Here is a 14,697-nt window from a genome sequence, read left to right as displayed (position 1 = left end):
CTTTCCCTTTTTCACAAAAACTGTCTCAGAAGATGCCCTAGCAGCTGTGTCCTGGAGTTAGGATACTATGGGGATAAGTTACAGTTGACCCTCCATGGACAAATATTATGATGAGTAAAAAACCTTTATTGTTTTAAGCCATTGAGTCGTTCTTTTCGTTGTTGTTACCACAGGAAAACTTAGCATACCCTGATTAATACATGTTCTCTCTCACTTTTTTACCCTCTTCAAGACGTTAAATCCAAACTCGATCCCAGCTCATCCTTTAGAAAAGTAAGGCCAGTATCTCTGCACAGTAACTCAAACTTAAAACCAAAAGTCTGGAGGCACGTGTCATGGAAAAGATGCTGGTGCTAACAGCCCACTCTGTGTGTATCTAATCTTGCCCATCAGACTGTAGTACTTAAGGGAGCCTGAGCACAGCACACAATGGGCCCCATAAATGCCGAGGAGTCCCTGGATCATGGATCATTTACAAAGAGGTAGGTTGGTTGGAACTTCCCCACAAAAAAGAGGAAAAGTCTCTGTGGGTGCCTCAGCCTGTGTTTCTGCTGACATGGATGTTTGGAAAAATCATTAAAATTTAAAGGCCATCTGTGCAAGAACTGGAATGGCTTTACCAAGACACAGTGGTCAGAAGATGCCAGTATCACAGACAATTTTCCAGTCGCTCTGCTGCATGGTTCTTGAGAATTTCTAGTAAACAGCCCGTCCCCTAGAGAGTACCTGGACAGGTAGAGACCAGAGTTTCCTGCCTCAGGGCTGTCCCCTGGTATCTTGGTGCATCTTTCGTTTTGTGTCCTGAGGGGCCTCTGAAGTACAAATGCCTCCCGAAGGCACAAGGGCTGCTAAGAAGGAACATGAAATAAACCACAATCACTCACCTATCTAAGGTGCCTCTGACACGTGGCGTTCCAGAAACACAGCTGTGGCTGGCAGAACCCTCTGTCCATACTCGGGGACCACCATGCTGACTGCAGCCGGGGCTGAGCCAGGACCCGTGCCAGAAGGCGCATGTCTGTGGACAACCTTAACATGTCTCTCTGGAATATCATTCCAATTAAATCTCGCCTAGCATTCTCATCTTAATAACTTAATCTGGAATTTACATCTTGCCCCCTCTCCCAAAGGGCCTGAGGCAGCACACAGGAAAAGTCCAAACATGACAGGACAGTTAAAAAATAAAGACAAACAATCAGTAGGAGAGATGATGCTCCAGGAACCTGAGATAAGATAGTCATTGCCCAGACTATTGAATTTGGCTCCAACCTTCTGGCAGCCAAGGTTAAAAAAAAAACAAAAACAAAGTGGCTTATCCAGTTATGACTGCCTGATTGCCTGATTGAAAGAAGGAAGTAGACACAAGTTCACAGGGAGAGCACAGCCCATTTCCTGGTGCCAAATTCCGCTAGGATCTATCCTGTGGATCTTTATCTCAGGGGCACTAAGTCACAAACTGAACAACAGTCCTTTATAGAAGGTGCTGAATCATTCTTCAGCTGGCAGCTTTAGCCCCATAAGTAGGTTCTTGATAAAAGGTGAGGGTGTAATATTAATTTAAATTGCAACTCGGCAAAGACATTTCTTGGAGAAGCCGGCTTAATGGGTCCAGACAGATGGGTTGAAGTTGGACATATGGAGGCATGGAGAGAGAGTTCCAGGTGGAGAGAACAATTTATTCAATAAATATTTACCGAGCGCTTACTCTGAGCCAGGCCTTGCCAGTGGGTGCTGGGGACACACAGATGGCCTTGGCCTCTGAGGAGGTCATGGGGCGGGGGCAGGTGTACAGACAGACAATTACCAGTGTTGTGACCAGATGAGGGGGCAAATGGGGTGAGATGTGGGCCTAGTCAGAGGCATCCAAGGTAGCCTGCTGGTCCAAAGCTCCTGGAGAAGATGCTTCTGAGCTGCCTCTTGAAGGTCAAGTAGGAATTTTTTATATGAAGATGGCATATTGGGGTGGGAAGAAGGGTGTTCCGGGTTGAGGGGACAGCATGTACAAAGGCATAGAGTAAGGGATAGCATGCTGCTTTGAAGTGCCAATAGCTCAGGGTAGTTGAGCACAAGGAATGAGGAAGGGGGCTGAGAGATGAAGCTGGGTAGGAAAATGGGGCCAGATCCTTGAAGGCCTCTTGAACTACTAAGGAGCATGGGCTTCTTCCTCTAGCTGATGGAGAGAATTTTAAATAGGAGAATGACATGATCAGAACTTCAGATGGTGTAGCCCTTTCCTGAGAGGAGTTAGTCAGACTAACTCGGGTGGCCCTTGGCCAGCAGATCCGCCAGAGGTCCTTGCTGAGTCCCACTACGCTATCTGGGACTTGTTCTGCATCTGGCTGGGGCCCCAGCCTTCCATCTAGGATCACATGGATGACTGTGAATAATAAAGACCTGTCCCACTGTTCAGGGCTGGCAGTGATGACCCATCATTTGGAATGTGACCCTTAGCATCAAAGCCTTGGGCCACCAGCCCACCTGTGAACAGTCCACAGAGCAGACTGGCCTCTGATCTTTAGCACTCGCCTCATCCTGGCCATTCCGATATCTTTATTTCAAAATGAATAGTGTCAGATGGGGCTTGGATGAGCTTTATGAAAATACCAGATGTTTTCAGAAAGTGACTACTTTAGGATTGAATTTTTTTTTTCAGAGCAACTGTAGAGGGAGATAAACTTATTTAAGAGTTAAACTTATTTAAAACTCTATGTATTGCCTCTTCCAATATCTGTTTCCATAGAAACGTAACCGGAATAAGCCATGAGTTTCAAAGCCAAGTGCAGTCCATGACTTCCAAATCCCCCATTTGCTTCCACAAAAAAGGATGGTAAAAGTATGGAATGTGGAGGGAAGTTTGAGATACTCCTCTGTCCCAGTTTGCCCTAAACTTGACTGCTGCCCAAATGGCCAGAAAGCCACAGAACTCAGAGTGCAGGGAATTCTTGATGCAGGTTGCTTGGCAGCCTGTGGAGATAGCCTTCCGTCACTTCTTCCGTCACTTGAACGCCACACACGGCTCCCGTGGGTGACTGGATAGCACAGGGTCGTATCTCTTGTTGCTACCTGCCTGGAAGCAGAGGGGGAAGGCTTCGGGGAGTGCAGGCGGCCTCAGGATGCTGCCTTGGTGGCTGCCCTATAGCTCTCCTGGGTGTTCAGTATTAAGCGACCTTGAGTGCTGCCCACCATTTTCTCTCCATTTCAGAACTATTCAGAATGGCCAAGTGGGGGTGTAGGTGGGGCCTGGAAATAGAAGGAAGGGTTGGGAAGAAAACAAACCACCCTTCTACCTAGAGTCACAGGCTGTCTTCACACTATCAGTATGCATTGCTTTTACTTTTGGGGAAATAATTTCAAATCATTTTCCTTAGAAGAAAAAAAAAAAACCCACATGCGTGTGTGTGTGTATGCACACACATACAGTGTCAATTCTTGGTTTTCATCTTACTTGATCTAAAAACAGTCCTTGACACACTTCATCAAAACTTTCTCCTTGAAACACTTTTTTCATTTGGTTTCCGAGACACCAAACTCATCTGATTTTCTTTCTATCTCTGTGGCTTCTCCTTATAAGTCTGCTTTGCTCTTTTCCTTCTACCTCCTCGATCTGCAAACACGTGAATGATTGTCTGTCCTTGGTCTCCTTCTGTTCTCCATCTACATGTCTCTCCCGCCCTTGGTGCTCTCATCCAAGGCTTTCAATATCATCTAGCTGTTGACTGCATCCACGTTCCCGTCTCCAGCCCACACCTCTCCCTGAACTCTAGACCTGTATGTCTAACACCTACTCACCATTACCACTAGTGGAGTAGGTATTCAAAAAAGGAGAGTTGTTTCCCCCTTTTTTCCAAGAATAAAAATTCTATTTTAAAAACTTTTTAACATACTTGGCAGATTTATCCACACCTGCTATATCTGAAATGTGTAGAAATAGCCAATCTTCCCATTGGACTCTGTAAAGCAGAGGAAGAAAGAGCTGAGATGCAATGAAGGAGCCCTGAGCTTGGGGCCAAGTCTTGCGGTGGGGGGCACCCGTCAGTCCTCACCTCGATCTGAGGCATTTGTCTCTGGAGACCTTTCCTTCCTTCTTCAAATGTCCTCTGTGCAGGATGACTCTCTCTCCTGGCGACCCTCTTCTTTTCTGACCACCACTTTAAGTCCCCCTCCCTGGCTTCTCCTGTTCCCATCACCCTTCAGTGATCTCTTGGGCTCTAGTCAGGATGTCTTTACTTCTTACTGTACCATTCTCTGTGTGACCACACACATTCCCTCAGCTCCTATCTTCAATGTGTTAACTGCCTCACCCCCAAGTCTCTGTACTGAACAAACTGCTTCCTTGTGCTCTGGGATCCCACATCCAATCTTCCACGCTCCTCTGCTCAGAAATGAAACCCTCACATTCTCCCCCAAACCTGCTCCTTATTCTGCTCCCCGCCTCAGTGAGGAGATCTGCCTTCCACCCCCCCAGCCTGAGACCTGGGCATTGCCCTTGCTGCCTCCCTGTGCCTACCCTTTGGAGTCAATCAATTACCAGGTCTTGTCATGTCTCCTTCTTTAATATCTCTCAAATCCACCTACTTCTCTCTGTTCCTGCTGCAACTGCCCTGCGTTAAGTTACCATCAGCTCCTGCCTGGATTACAGCAAAACTCATCTTTGAGCCATCTCTGGGCCTCCGGCCTCGCTCTTCCATCTGTTCTTACCCTGTAGCCAGAGCAAATCTGATCATGTCACTTCCCTGATTATTCGTCTTTAATTTTGAAGTTGTAACTCCTCTGCTTAATACACAGGGTCCCTAATGACCTGGGCTCTGCCTGCCCCATTTGCCCTTCCTGTCACCTCCCCAAATATATACATATATTTTAACTCTTTAAGAAAAAAACGATACATTAGCATCATGCTTAATGCGCGAAACTAGATGCTTTGCCTAAAACTGGGAACAAGGCAAGGATGTCCCCTCTCACCACTGCTATTCGACATTGTACTGAGAGTCCTATATAATATAAAAAGAAAACAAGAAAGAAAATAAAAGTTATACAGATTGGGAAGGAAGAAATAAAAGTTTGTTTGCAGATGACATGATTACTTATGTCCACAGTCCCAAAGAATCAACAACAACAACAAAACAACAACAACAATAAAATCTCCTGGAACTAATAAGCAATTATAATAAGGTTGTAGAACATTAGCTTAATACAAAGGTCGATTGCTTTCCTATATACCAGAAATGAGCAATTGGAATTTGAATTTAAAAACACAATATCATTTACATTAGCACCAAAACCAAAATTAAATACTTAGGTATAAATCTAACAAAATATGTACATGATCTATATGAGGAAATCTATAAAACTCTGATGAAAGAAATCAAAGAAATCTACAAAATGGAGAGATAGTCCATGTTCACGAATAGGAAGACTCAATACTGTTAAGATGTCAGTTCTTCCCAACTTGGTCTATTGGGATTCGATCTCAGTCAAAAAGCAAGTTATTTTGTGGATATCAACAAACTGATCTAAAGTTTATACGGAGAGGCAAAAGACCCAGAATAGCTAACAGAATATTGGAGAAGAACAAAGTCAGAGAACTGATACTGTTTGACTTCAAGACTTACTGTAAAACTCCTGGATCAGAATCTGCATTTTTAACACGATCCCTAGGGGGTTCACATACACTAAAATCTGAGAAGCACTGCCTACATAAAGTTGACAGTTGTTTAAAAGAGAGTTATTAAGTAGGAAAAAAGCTGGAGAACAGAAAAGGTCATAATCAATTCCTTTTATAAACTAAAGAATACCAGACCTAGTCCAGGAGCTCACAAATGTTCAACTTGAAGTTGTATTAGAACTTTTCATTGAAGATGCATTGTATATACAAAACTTTTCTGAAGTTTTAGAAACTAAATAATTGATATAAAGGGGTGTGTTTATGAATAGAAGAATGTTGCTTTTTCTTTTCATAAAAAAAGGCTTACTATAAAACTATAGGAATCAAGACAGAGTGGAATTAGTAAAAGAACCGACAAATAAATCAATGGAATAAGATACAGAATTCAGAAACAGACCCACACAAACTTAGTCAACTGATCTAGACAAAGACACAAAGGCAATTTAATGGAGAAAGATAGTATTTTTGACGTATGGTGCTAGAACAACCAGACATTTATGTACGTAAAATTTAATCTAGACACTGACCTTGCACCTTTCACAAAAGTTAACTTAAAATGAATCATATACCTAAATGTAAAATGCAAAGCTATAAAACCTCTAGAAGATAATAGGAGAAAATCTAGGTGACCTTGGGTTTGATAGCGAGTTTTTAGATGCAACACCAAAAGCATGATCCATGAAAGAAAGAATTGATAAGTTGGACTTCATTAAAATAAAAAAAATTTCTGCTCTGCAAAACACAATGTTAAGAGAATGAAAAGACAAGATATAGACTGAGAGAAAATATACCTGGAATATAACAAATGCTGTAAATATTTATTACAAAAAAATTAATGAGGACGTGGCACTGGGATGCCTCCAGTAGGACTTCAGAATCCGATTTTCATTCCCTAGTCACTCATATTCTCACTGAGAGAATCACCTTCATGGGTCTTTCCTGCTATTTCTTGAACCCTTCATCAACATGGGGGCTCCATTTATTTAGCAGAATTTATGCGATCTAAAGTAATCATGCTTATCTGTCTGTGTGTTTACTGTTTGTCCCTATCCTCAAAAGCCTGTGGGCATCATGTGATCAAAGGCCATGGCTGCTATGCTCACTTCTGTCTCCCTAGTCGAAGATGCATGGGGGAGAGCGAGGCTGGTTACTGAGGGAGATTGTTCAGATGTGGCCCTGTCCTGGAGAAGCTGGTGGTCCAGTGGGGGCTGGAGGTTGGGCTCAGGGGTACACCTAGCACAGGTGAACAGCATGCTATGTGTCCTGACTGAGGAATGTTTATGATGCTGTGGATGGGAGCAGGGAGGAGCAGGCATGTACACCTGGGAGGCCAGGAAATCAGGGACACCTCGCCACAGAGGTAACACGGGGGTCTGGTACTGAAGTTCACTTACTTGTCAGAGAAGGTTCTGGAAGGGGGAAAGCACGGTCAAAGACTTGAAAGTAAAACATCGAGCAAGGCCTGTGACTGGAATCCTGAAGTGTTCAGAGTGTCTAGAGAAACCTAAGGTATCTGAGGTAGGTGAGGAAAAGGGGACAGACCACAGAGGTTTTTGATCACCTCTCCCCCAAGTATAGATTTTCTCTCTCGCTGGGGGTTCTGGAAAAAAACAACCCCTTGAGAGGAATTTAGGACACCTCATCCCTTGAGCACACTGTTCAACCATCACGCTGTGTCTGACAGAGGAGGGCCTGACAGAAATCAACTGACAGCTTAGTGCCGTTTTGTGGAAAAACGACAATAAACGGACAAGCCTGTGGGTCGACAAATCAAAGGGTTCTGCTACCATGGCAACAGAGTGACAGGGCAACCCTAAAATAAGAGGACAAAAGAGGAGCAGGCCAGAAAAGGTTCAGAGAGAAATCTTAGCAGATACCTGGAGGGAAATACAGAGATAGGGCATCTGGGTCGAGACCGAGAGCTGGCTCTCCTCCAGCCCCGTCTTGTAAAGTCTGGATGCCCTGGGCAGGGCCCTCCTCCTTCTTAGACTCAGTGTCCTCGTCTATACAGAGAAGCATTTCCATGGCATCCTATTGCTCCTCAGTTTGAGAAAGTGTGGCATGGACTAGGGTTATATACACAAAGCTTCAGGATCAGCAGAACTTACTACAAAAAGGAAGAAAGGTAAGATGCGTAGATAGCAAACCATCGCTTACACAAATAGGACTGAGCAAGACTGATTGTTAAATGGTCCAGGGGGACTGGCTTCTTAGACCCATTTCCAGAGTCTGCTGACTCAGGCTGACTTCAGCCCTGCAGCCTCTCCCCACCATATCTGGAGCCCAGGAGACCACTAGTGAGTTCTTGGCCCCTACCTTAACCTTGAGTAGAGGCAGCAGCACCCTGTTTCTCCAGCTACCCTTGGGCTCAGCTTCAAGCCAGCTGGGTCTGGTATCTGTCCACCTGCTCCCACTCCAGTCCTTCCCGCAGGGTCTGTCTGATTGTCATTTTTATCCCTCTCTCTATCCTGGGCCCTCGGTCTGTCCATTACTCTAATTTTAGTCCTCATATGTAGAATGTGGAAACACTTTCCTGCCCTACCCACTTCGCGGATCTGTGGCCAATGACCAAAAGCCCACGAAACTACCCCCAAACTATACAGCGTTGAAAAGCAGGGTAGGGTAGTGGGAGAGAGGGTAGTTAGTGGTATTGTCACTAACCTGCTAGGCAACCTTGGTTAAGTTACATAACCTCTCTGGGTTTCTGTTTCCTCATCATTAAAATGGGTTAAGGATCACAGCTACTCCCTAGAGTTATTGTAAGGATTCAACAAATTAACACACAAAGCTAGCTATCATCACCATTATTATTATTACTATTGTTAGCATTACTGCTTGTCATAATCATCACCTCAGGCTCTCCCTACCTCGGTAGCCCAGTTAGCCAGTGGCAGCTCTTCTTCCAGTTCATCCTGTCTGGATTTCCAAACCTTGGTGGTAGGTGGGGAATTCCCTCGGGATAGAGTGGCGGGGGGGGGGGGGGGGGGGGGGGGGGGGGGAGGCCAGTGGCTTTTGAGGAATGGGGTGGGGTGGGGGTAGGACTGCTCTTTTGTCAACAGTGCAGATGAATGGTGACCGGATGTTACCTCCTTCCTGGGAACAGCCTGTCTGCCCAAGTGACCTCAGCTGAGTTCCTGTCCCCTCAGCCCATGGGCACAGCCGGTGTTGGATCTGCTGGGTTTACTTCAGGATGTACACTTAAGGCAGTGAGATGGAGGCACCCAGCACTAAATATCCCTCCTAAATCCACAGCGTCAGTAACGCCATCCTCAGCCATGCTCTGACTGGGTTGAATAAACCCTCTGTCTCTCGACAAATCAGGCTGGGCATCTTACTTGCTGGAAAATGTCTTGCTGAGAAGGATAAAAACCTCTGTCTCAAATGCATAAAACAACCATTTCCAGTTCAGTTTAAGAATTCACACGAAACTCCACAAAAAAAGTTTCCTTAATAATACAGTGGGAGAACTGGAGAAAATTCCAGTTTTCTCAATAGAATTTGCTATGCTGCATGGACATCGTAGCATACAACACACTTGTTCAACCAGCCAGGCCTCTGACTTTCTGTTCCAACAGAACGTCAACAAAAACACAACTCCTCTAATCTTGAACTTCCATAACCTGGAGCATTCTAGAAGATCACTGAATGAAGGGCAAGGTCAATTGCAAGACTATTACAATATACATTTAACAGTACTTTCGTGTGAGGTTTTTTATTTTAACAACAAATTTCTGATATCAAATGTGTGAAAAGAAATCCACTGTTGATCACTTTGAAAATCATATAGTCAGGAGCTATCGGTATGCTTAGTCCCTACTAGCATACATTAGGGAATTTATTTTGAAGAGAATAAAAATGCAATGTAATTTCTGGACTGATAGATCATATAAATGGGGATTTCTACAACGTGTAGAGAATACACTCATTTAAGTGGCCCGACATTTACCCTTAATCCTGCATATATTAATAGACCTAGACAAATCCTTTCACCATTTTTTATTTTCCAGGAGTGAAGATCTTATATTTGGTCTTCCTGAAATAATGTACGTATGTCTCAAATGGAAGGCAAGAGAAATAATGAGGTGCTGATAGGGATGTGGGCCCACGTGGCCCTGAGATGATTTCCCCGTGACTACCTTAATTTTTTCTTAAGAAGTGCGCCTTGGGCAGCTGAAGAGACAGGCGGCCTCGCTGTCCCCATGTGTTGGGAACGGTGTCCCACAGGCTCGCTTCTGCTGCTGCCTGGAGCTTACCTCCATGCTGTACCTCTCCACCGTCCTTCTCAGGGGGTCCACAGCCTGCCAGCAGATCAGGATGCACAGGTCGATCAGCAGCATGCCCCCGACAATCACGAGCAGTTTCTGGTCCTTGATGATCTGCAGAGAGGGCAAGAGCAGAAGGGAGTGGACGTGAGAGAGCCTCCCAGACAGAAGCTGAAGAGCTGGGTCAGGGGAGTGACTGAGTCATGTCACCCCTAGTCAGATCATCTCCTGAGACTCTCTCTTCTCGCGCAGAGGATAAATCCAGCCAAGCTCCTTTGCTTGGCATTCAAAGCCTTTCATGAGCTTGGCCAGACCACCCTGCCTTCCCCCGCCCCACCACCACACATGCATTTAAGTCCGACAACTCCTAGTTTGCGGCCCTGCTGTGATTTTCACCCCTCACACCTTTGTAGGGGCTGGTCCTTTTGTCTAAAACACTCTATTCCTTCTGCCTGGCAAACTCCAAATAATCCTTAAAGACCCAGATCCATTGTCACCTCCTGCATGAAGTCCCCTCTAACTCCCACAGCAGAACTAATTACTTTTATAGCACCTTTCACATACTTAATTATCAGGACTAGTAATAGTAGCAGCAACAAAAAGAACAGCTAATATTTAATGAACACTGACTGTGTCGGTCTCTTGGTTGACTGCTTTACATATATCATCTCTTATATAAAGACATATTATGATCCCCATTTTACAGATGAAGAAATTGAGGCTAGTGTGGGGCTAAGTAACTTGCTCAATGTAATATCTCTACTAAGAGGTGAAGCCCAGATTTGAACCAAGTTCCTCTGTCTCCAGAGTCCATACACTCCAACACTTATGGCACTGGTCTGACGTTATATAAAGTTGTAGACATGTCTACTCTCCTCAGTAAACTGGGGAGCCCCTGACAAAAGGGAAGCCTATTTTATTTGTACCTAGCAGGGCTTGACGCGTAGTAGGTAGTTTGATGAATTAAAATGAGATGAATATGAAAAGAAGAAATATAACTTCCAACCCTCTTCACAGCCTCAGACATCTTTATTACACTGTGAGATTCCTACCCACTTCCTGTCTGGTTGGCCTGAAGACAAATGCTGTCAGCTCCAAAGCTAACTTGTATTTTACTCACTGCAGTTTTATGTGCCCCTCCCCTCAAATAAAAGCTAACGTATTGAAGTAGTTCTGGAAAAGACTAAAGAAAAAATAAACAAACCGAGGCAGGAGCTTAAGAACTATCATCAGGTCTAGCTTTCAATGATTAAAGCCACTTTTAAAGGAGAAATAGAAACCCAAGGGTCTTCTCTCCAGTCAGACTGTGAAAAGAACAGGAAGAAAGTATTTCTGAGTTATTGCCAAAGATCCAATCCACTAAAACCACTTTACCTGGGGACAGGGCACTAGCAAAGCCTCTTCTTTGAAATTTTCCAGAAGCATCCAGTGAAATGATGATGCTTTGCAGAAAACCAGCTCAACACTTGCCCTCTGGGAACTAAGCAACTCTACCAGCCTTCAGAAATTGGGGCAAAAGGAGGAAATGCCCAAGGAGCTTAGGACTCAGAGCAGTCTAGAAGGGGCCTGTCTACTTGATGCTCACCCAGGGCTGTATGAGCCCCCAGGCATTTGCCCGCACTGTGCCTGACCCCTGGAAGGTCTTCCCCTAACCTTTCTGCTGGCACTCTGCTACCCTGATTTCAAGATTGAGCCCGAGAAGCTTCTCTTCCAGGCATGCCCTACATGGGGTGCACGCTGCAACCATGATCCTGTCAGGACAGAGGCAGAGACCAGCCAATCTCCTCTCTGTGCCTTGATGCCTTGTGCAGGCACTGGCTCTCAGACTTTCCTGGGGAATATGTGAGGAATGAATGAATAGGCTCTTAGAAGAGGCAAGAAGAAAGCAGTGGCGCTATTGAGCAAGTTCCAGGTCATTGCCATCTGCCCAGGGCTTAGGTTTTACTTTCCATGAGGCAGCACCTGCTGCAGGTTTCTATCCTTCCCTACCTGTCAGCCCCCACACCTCCTTCTCCCTGTGCCTGCTATAGGATGGAGGACATTGAAGTCTCTATGAGTAGCCACTTCACATTATATAGAAGCGTGGAACACCTTATACTGGAGTTTATGGCCATGTCCATCTCCATTGAAGTCTCTATGAGTAACCACTTCACATTATATGTGCGATCATTTGATTCATGTTTGTCATACTACTATCTTGTGAGCTCCACACAGCTTGTTTTCTGTCATCTTCCTATTCTTAGTGCCTATCTGAGCCTGGGACAGGAAAAGTGCTCAATAAGCATTGGTTGATGGATGACGATCTAAGAAAACATGCCCTGAACACTCATTCAGCGCCAAGCCCTGCACTGGGCACTGGAGACAGAGATGAACAGACCCCAGCGCTGCCCTCCAGCGGCCCACGAGAGTTGGGAGAGACAGACTTGTCATGAACGATTATAAGAGAGTGCTGGAAAAGAGGAAGTGGTTTCACAGAGGAGGAGCTGGAAGCCACTGTGGACTGGGGAGGAGGAAATGTCAGGCAGAGGAAGCAGCATTGCACATCACAGGGCTGGAAGAGCTTCCTGGATGGGAGCTGAGGGGAGTGACTACATCATGTGACCCCTGGCTCTAGAGTCTTCTGTGAGTCCCCATCGCTCACAGGGTAAATCCAGCCAAGGATTTTTTGCTTGGCATTCGAGCCTTTCCTGAACTTGGCCTGACCATTCTCCAAACACACATTTGGAATTTGTTGATGCTTAACCCTTCCTGATTCTGGCTGAGTTGTGTCTTTCACCCTCCAGGCCTTTGTAGGTGCTGGTTCTTTTGTCTAAAATACCCTATTCTTTCTGTGAGAGATTTTGTGTGGCTGGGTGTGGGTGGAGTGGGTTGGGGGTGGCTGGAGACAGGGCTAGCTGGAGGGAGAGAGTTTGCATAACATATAATAGGGCCTCATGAGAGGTCGCTGGATGTTTAAGCAACTTTAAGCATCTTTAGGCATAATGGGGAGCTCTCTGCAAGACTGAGGGTGGACTAGGAGCCAGGGCAGTTAGGAGCTAGGGCAGTTGTCCTGGTGAGCAGCAGGAGACCTGATGCAGCGGGGTGACTACCAGGAAGGTCAGGAGGATGTCCACAAACACTGGACATCCTCCTGTCTATCTGGCCTCAGCCTCTCAGTCCTCTTCCCCTCCCCAAACTTTCCCCACCAGTAAGTGCCAGCACGTCCAGATCCTGTCTTCTCTGCTACAGCTTTCCTGACTACTCTTTGTATAGTCTCAGTTTCAGGAGGCAGTGACCTTGAATTTGCTCAGCAGTGCCATTTTCTCCTGGTCTCTTCCTGAGAGCTCATGAGATATAGAAGTGTGGAACACCTTATACTCCAGCACACAAAACCTTGGATTACACAGTCTATACTGGACAAGAGGGAAAGGGCTGAGAAACATGCGGTGAGGCCACACTCAGTGAGTCGCCTGCGAGTGGGAGGGACCTCCCTTCAGAGTAGATGCGGCACCTCTCCTGCTGCTGCCCGAATGGGCAGGCACCCATGTGCCATAGGTGACCTTAAAAGATGAGCACCAGAACTTCTCTTTGATAAATGTGAAAAAGTCTTTCCAATTTTAAGCCTCAGGTATGAAGTCTGAGGTAGCAGGATGCAGCAGAAAAACAGGATCTGGGATCATATGGACCTCGATTAGAGTCCTGGCTCCATCTCTTGCTACCTGTGTGACTTGGGCAAATCACTTCCTTTCTCATTCTGTCTTTCTCATTTATAAAATGGCAAAGAGTCAGGGGAGGTAGGGAGCAGGGAGGCTCATGTATTATCTCTAAGTATGGTACATGAGAAAGAACACAGGTTTTGGACTTAGAAGACCTCATTCTAATTTCAGCTCTTGTCAAGTGTGATAATTTTGCTAGGCTCATTTCTGCCTCTGGGAATGAGCCTAGCAAAGTTATCTGGGACCACTGAACCATAAGGTGTAGAACTGGTATAAGAGTAGAATGAAATGATGTATGGAGAGCACCTACTTACAGAATCTAGCACAGAGAAGATGCTCAACAAATGGTAGCTGTTTGGCTATCCTTACTTGGGTTTTGTCAATTAGTGCTTCTGTTTATGTGCCTGACAGTGACATCTAGGGGCTAAATGTGATATTGCAACTCAGCTCTATTAGACCCAGTACTAATCATCACACAGAGAGATCCATGGTAAGAAGATTCTGAAAATAAGTGGAGAAGACATGTCTAATTTCCTTTTGACACCATTTCTAAAAGGCTGGCACTTGACCGGTGTTTATGACTGAATGGATTTAGGATAAGTAGTTATGAATTACATGTCATTTATTCATTACAGAAACATTTATTGAGTGCCTACTCTAAGTCAGATTTTATTAGGCACTAGGGATGTAGCTGTGAACAAATTATAAATATTCTGCCCTCATGGAGCATGCATGATAGTGAGGGAGACTCATAGTGAATCATTAAATGAATACCCATGCATACACAAAATATGAGGTCAAGGAGAGATGATTTAAAATAACCTTTTAAAAAGAGATATAAAATTTTAAATTTAAAAGCAGCAATGACCTGACCACACAAAGTCTGAGTACCAGAGAATCCTCACATTCTCAAACCTCACCTCAGCTTCTCCGACTTCCTTATTTGTCAGCTTTCTCTTCGAAAGCTGCAGGAATTTCTCTGTTAAGTCAGTGCATATTGATGCTAGCACATTCCATTCTTTCTCTGAGGATAGGAGGTTACTAGTGCTCCATCCTCACTGAGTGAGAGATGGGAGTG

The 14,697-nt window shown here is 45.1% G+C and overlaps 1 protein-coding gene across 1 annotated transcript in view; it reads right to left on the bottom strand.

Moving 5' to 3' along the window:
* Positions 1-14,697, bottom strand: part of GABBR2 (gamma-aminobutyric acid type B receptor subunit 2) — a 332,110-nt gene that overhangs the window by 44,102 nt on the left and 273,311 nt on the right. Inside the window, exon 13 of the mRNA XM_006911541.1 lies at positions 9,916-10,038. Within this exon, the coding sequence (XP_006911603.1) occupies positions 9,916-10,038 (123 nt within the window). The remainder of the gene's footprint in view (positions 1-9,915; positions 10,039-14,697) is intronic.

Source organism: Pteropus alecto, unplaced genomic scaffold, assembly GCF_000325575.1.
Source record: "Pteropus alecto unplaced genomic scaffold, ASM32557v1 scaffold114, whole genome shotgun sequence".
In the NCBI taxonomy this organism is placed as follows: domain Eukaryota; kingdom Metazoa; phylum Chordata; class Mammalia; order Chiroptera; family Pteropodidae; genus Pteropus; species Pteropus alecto.
This window is presented reverse-complemented; position numbering and strand designations above follow the sequence as displayed.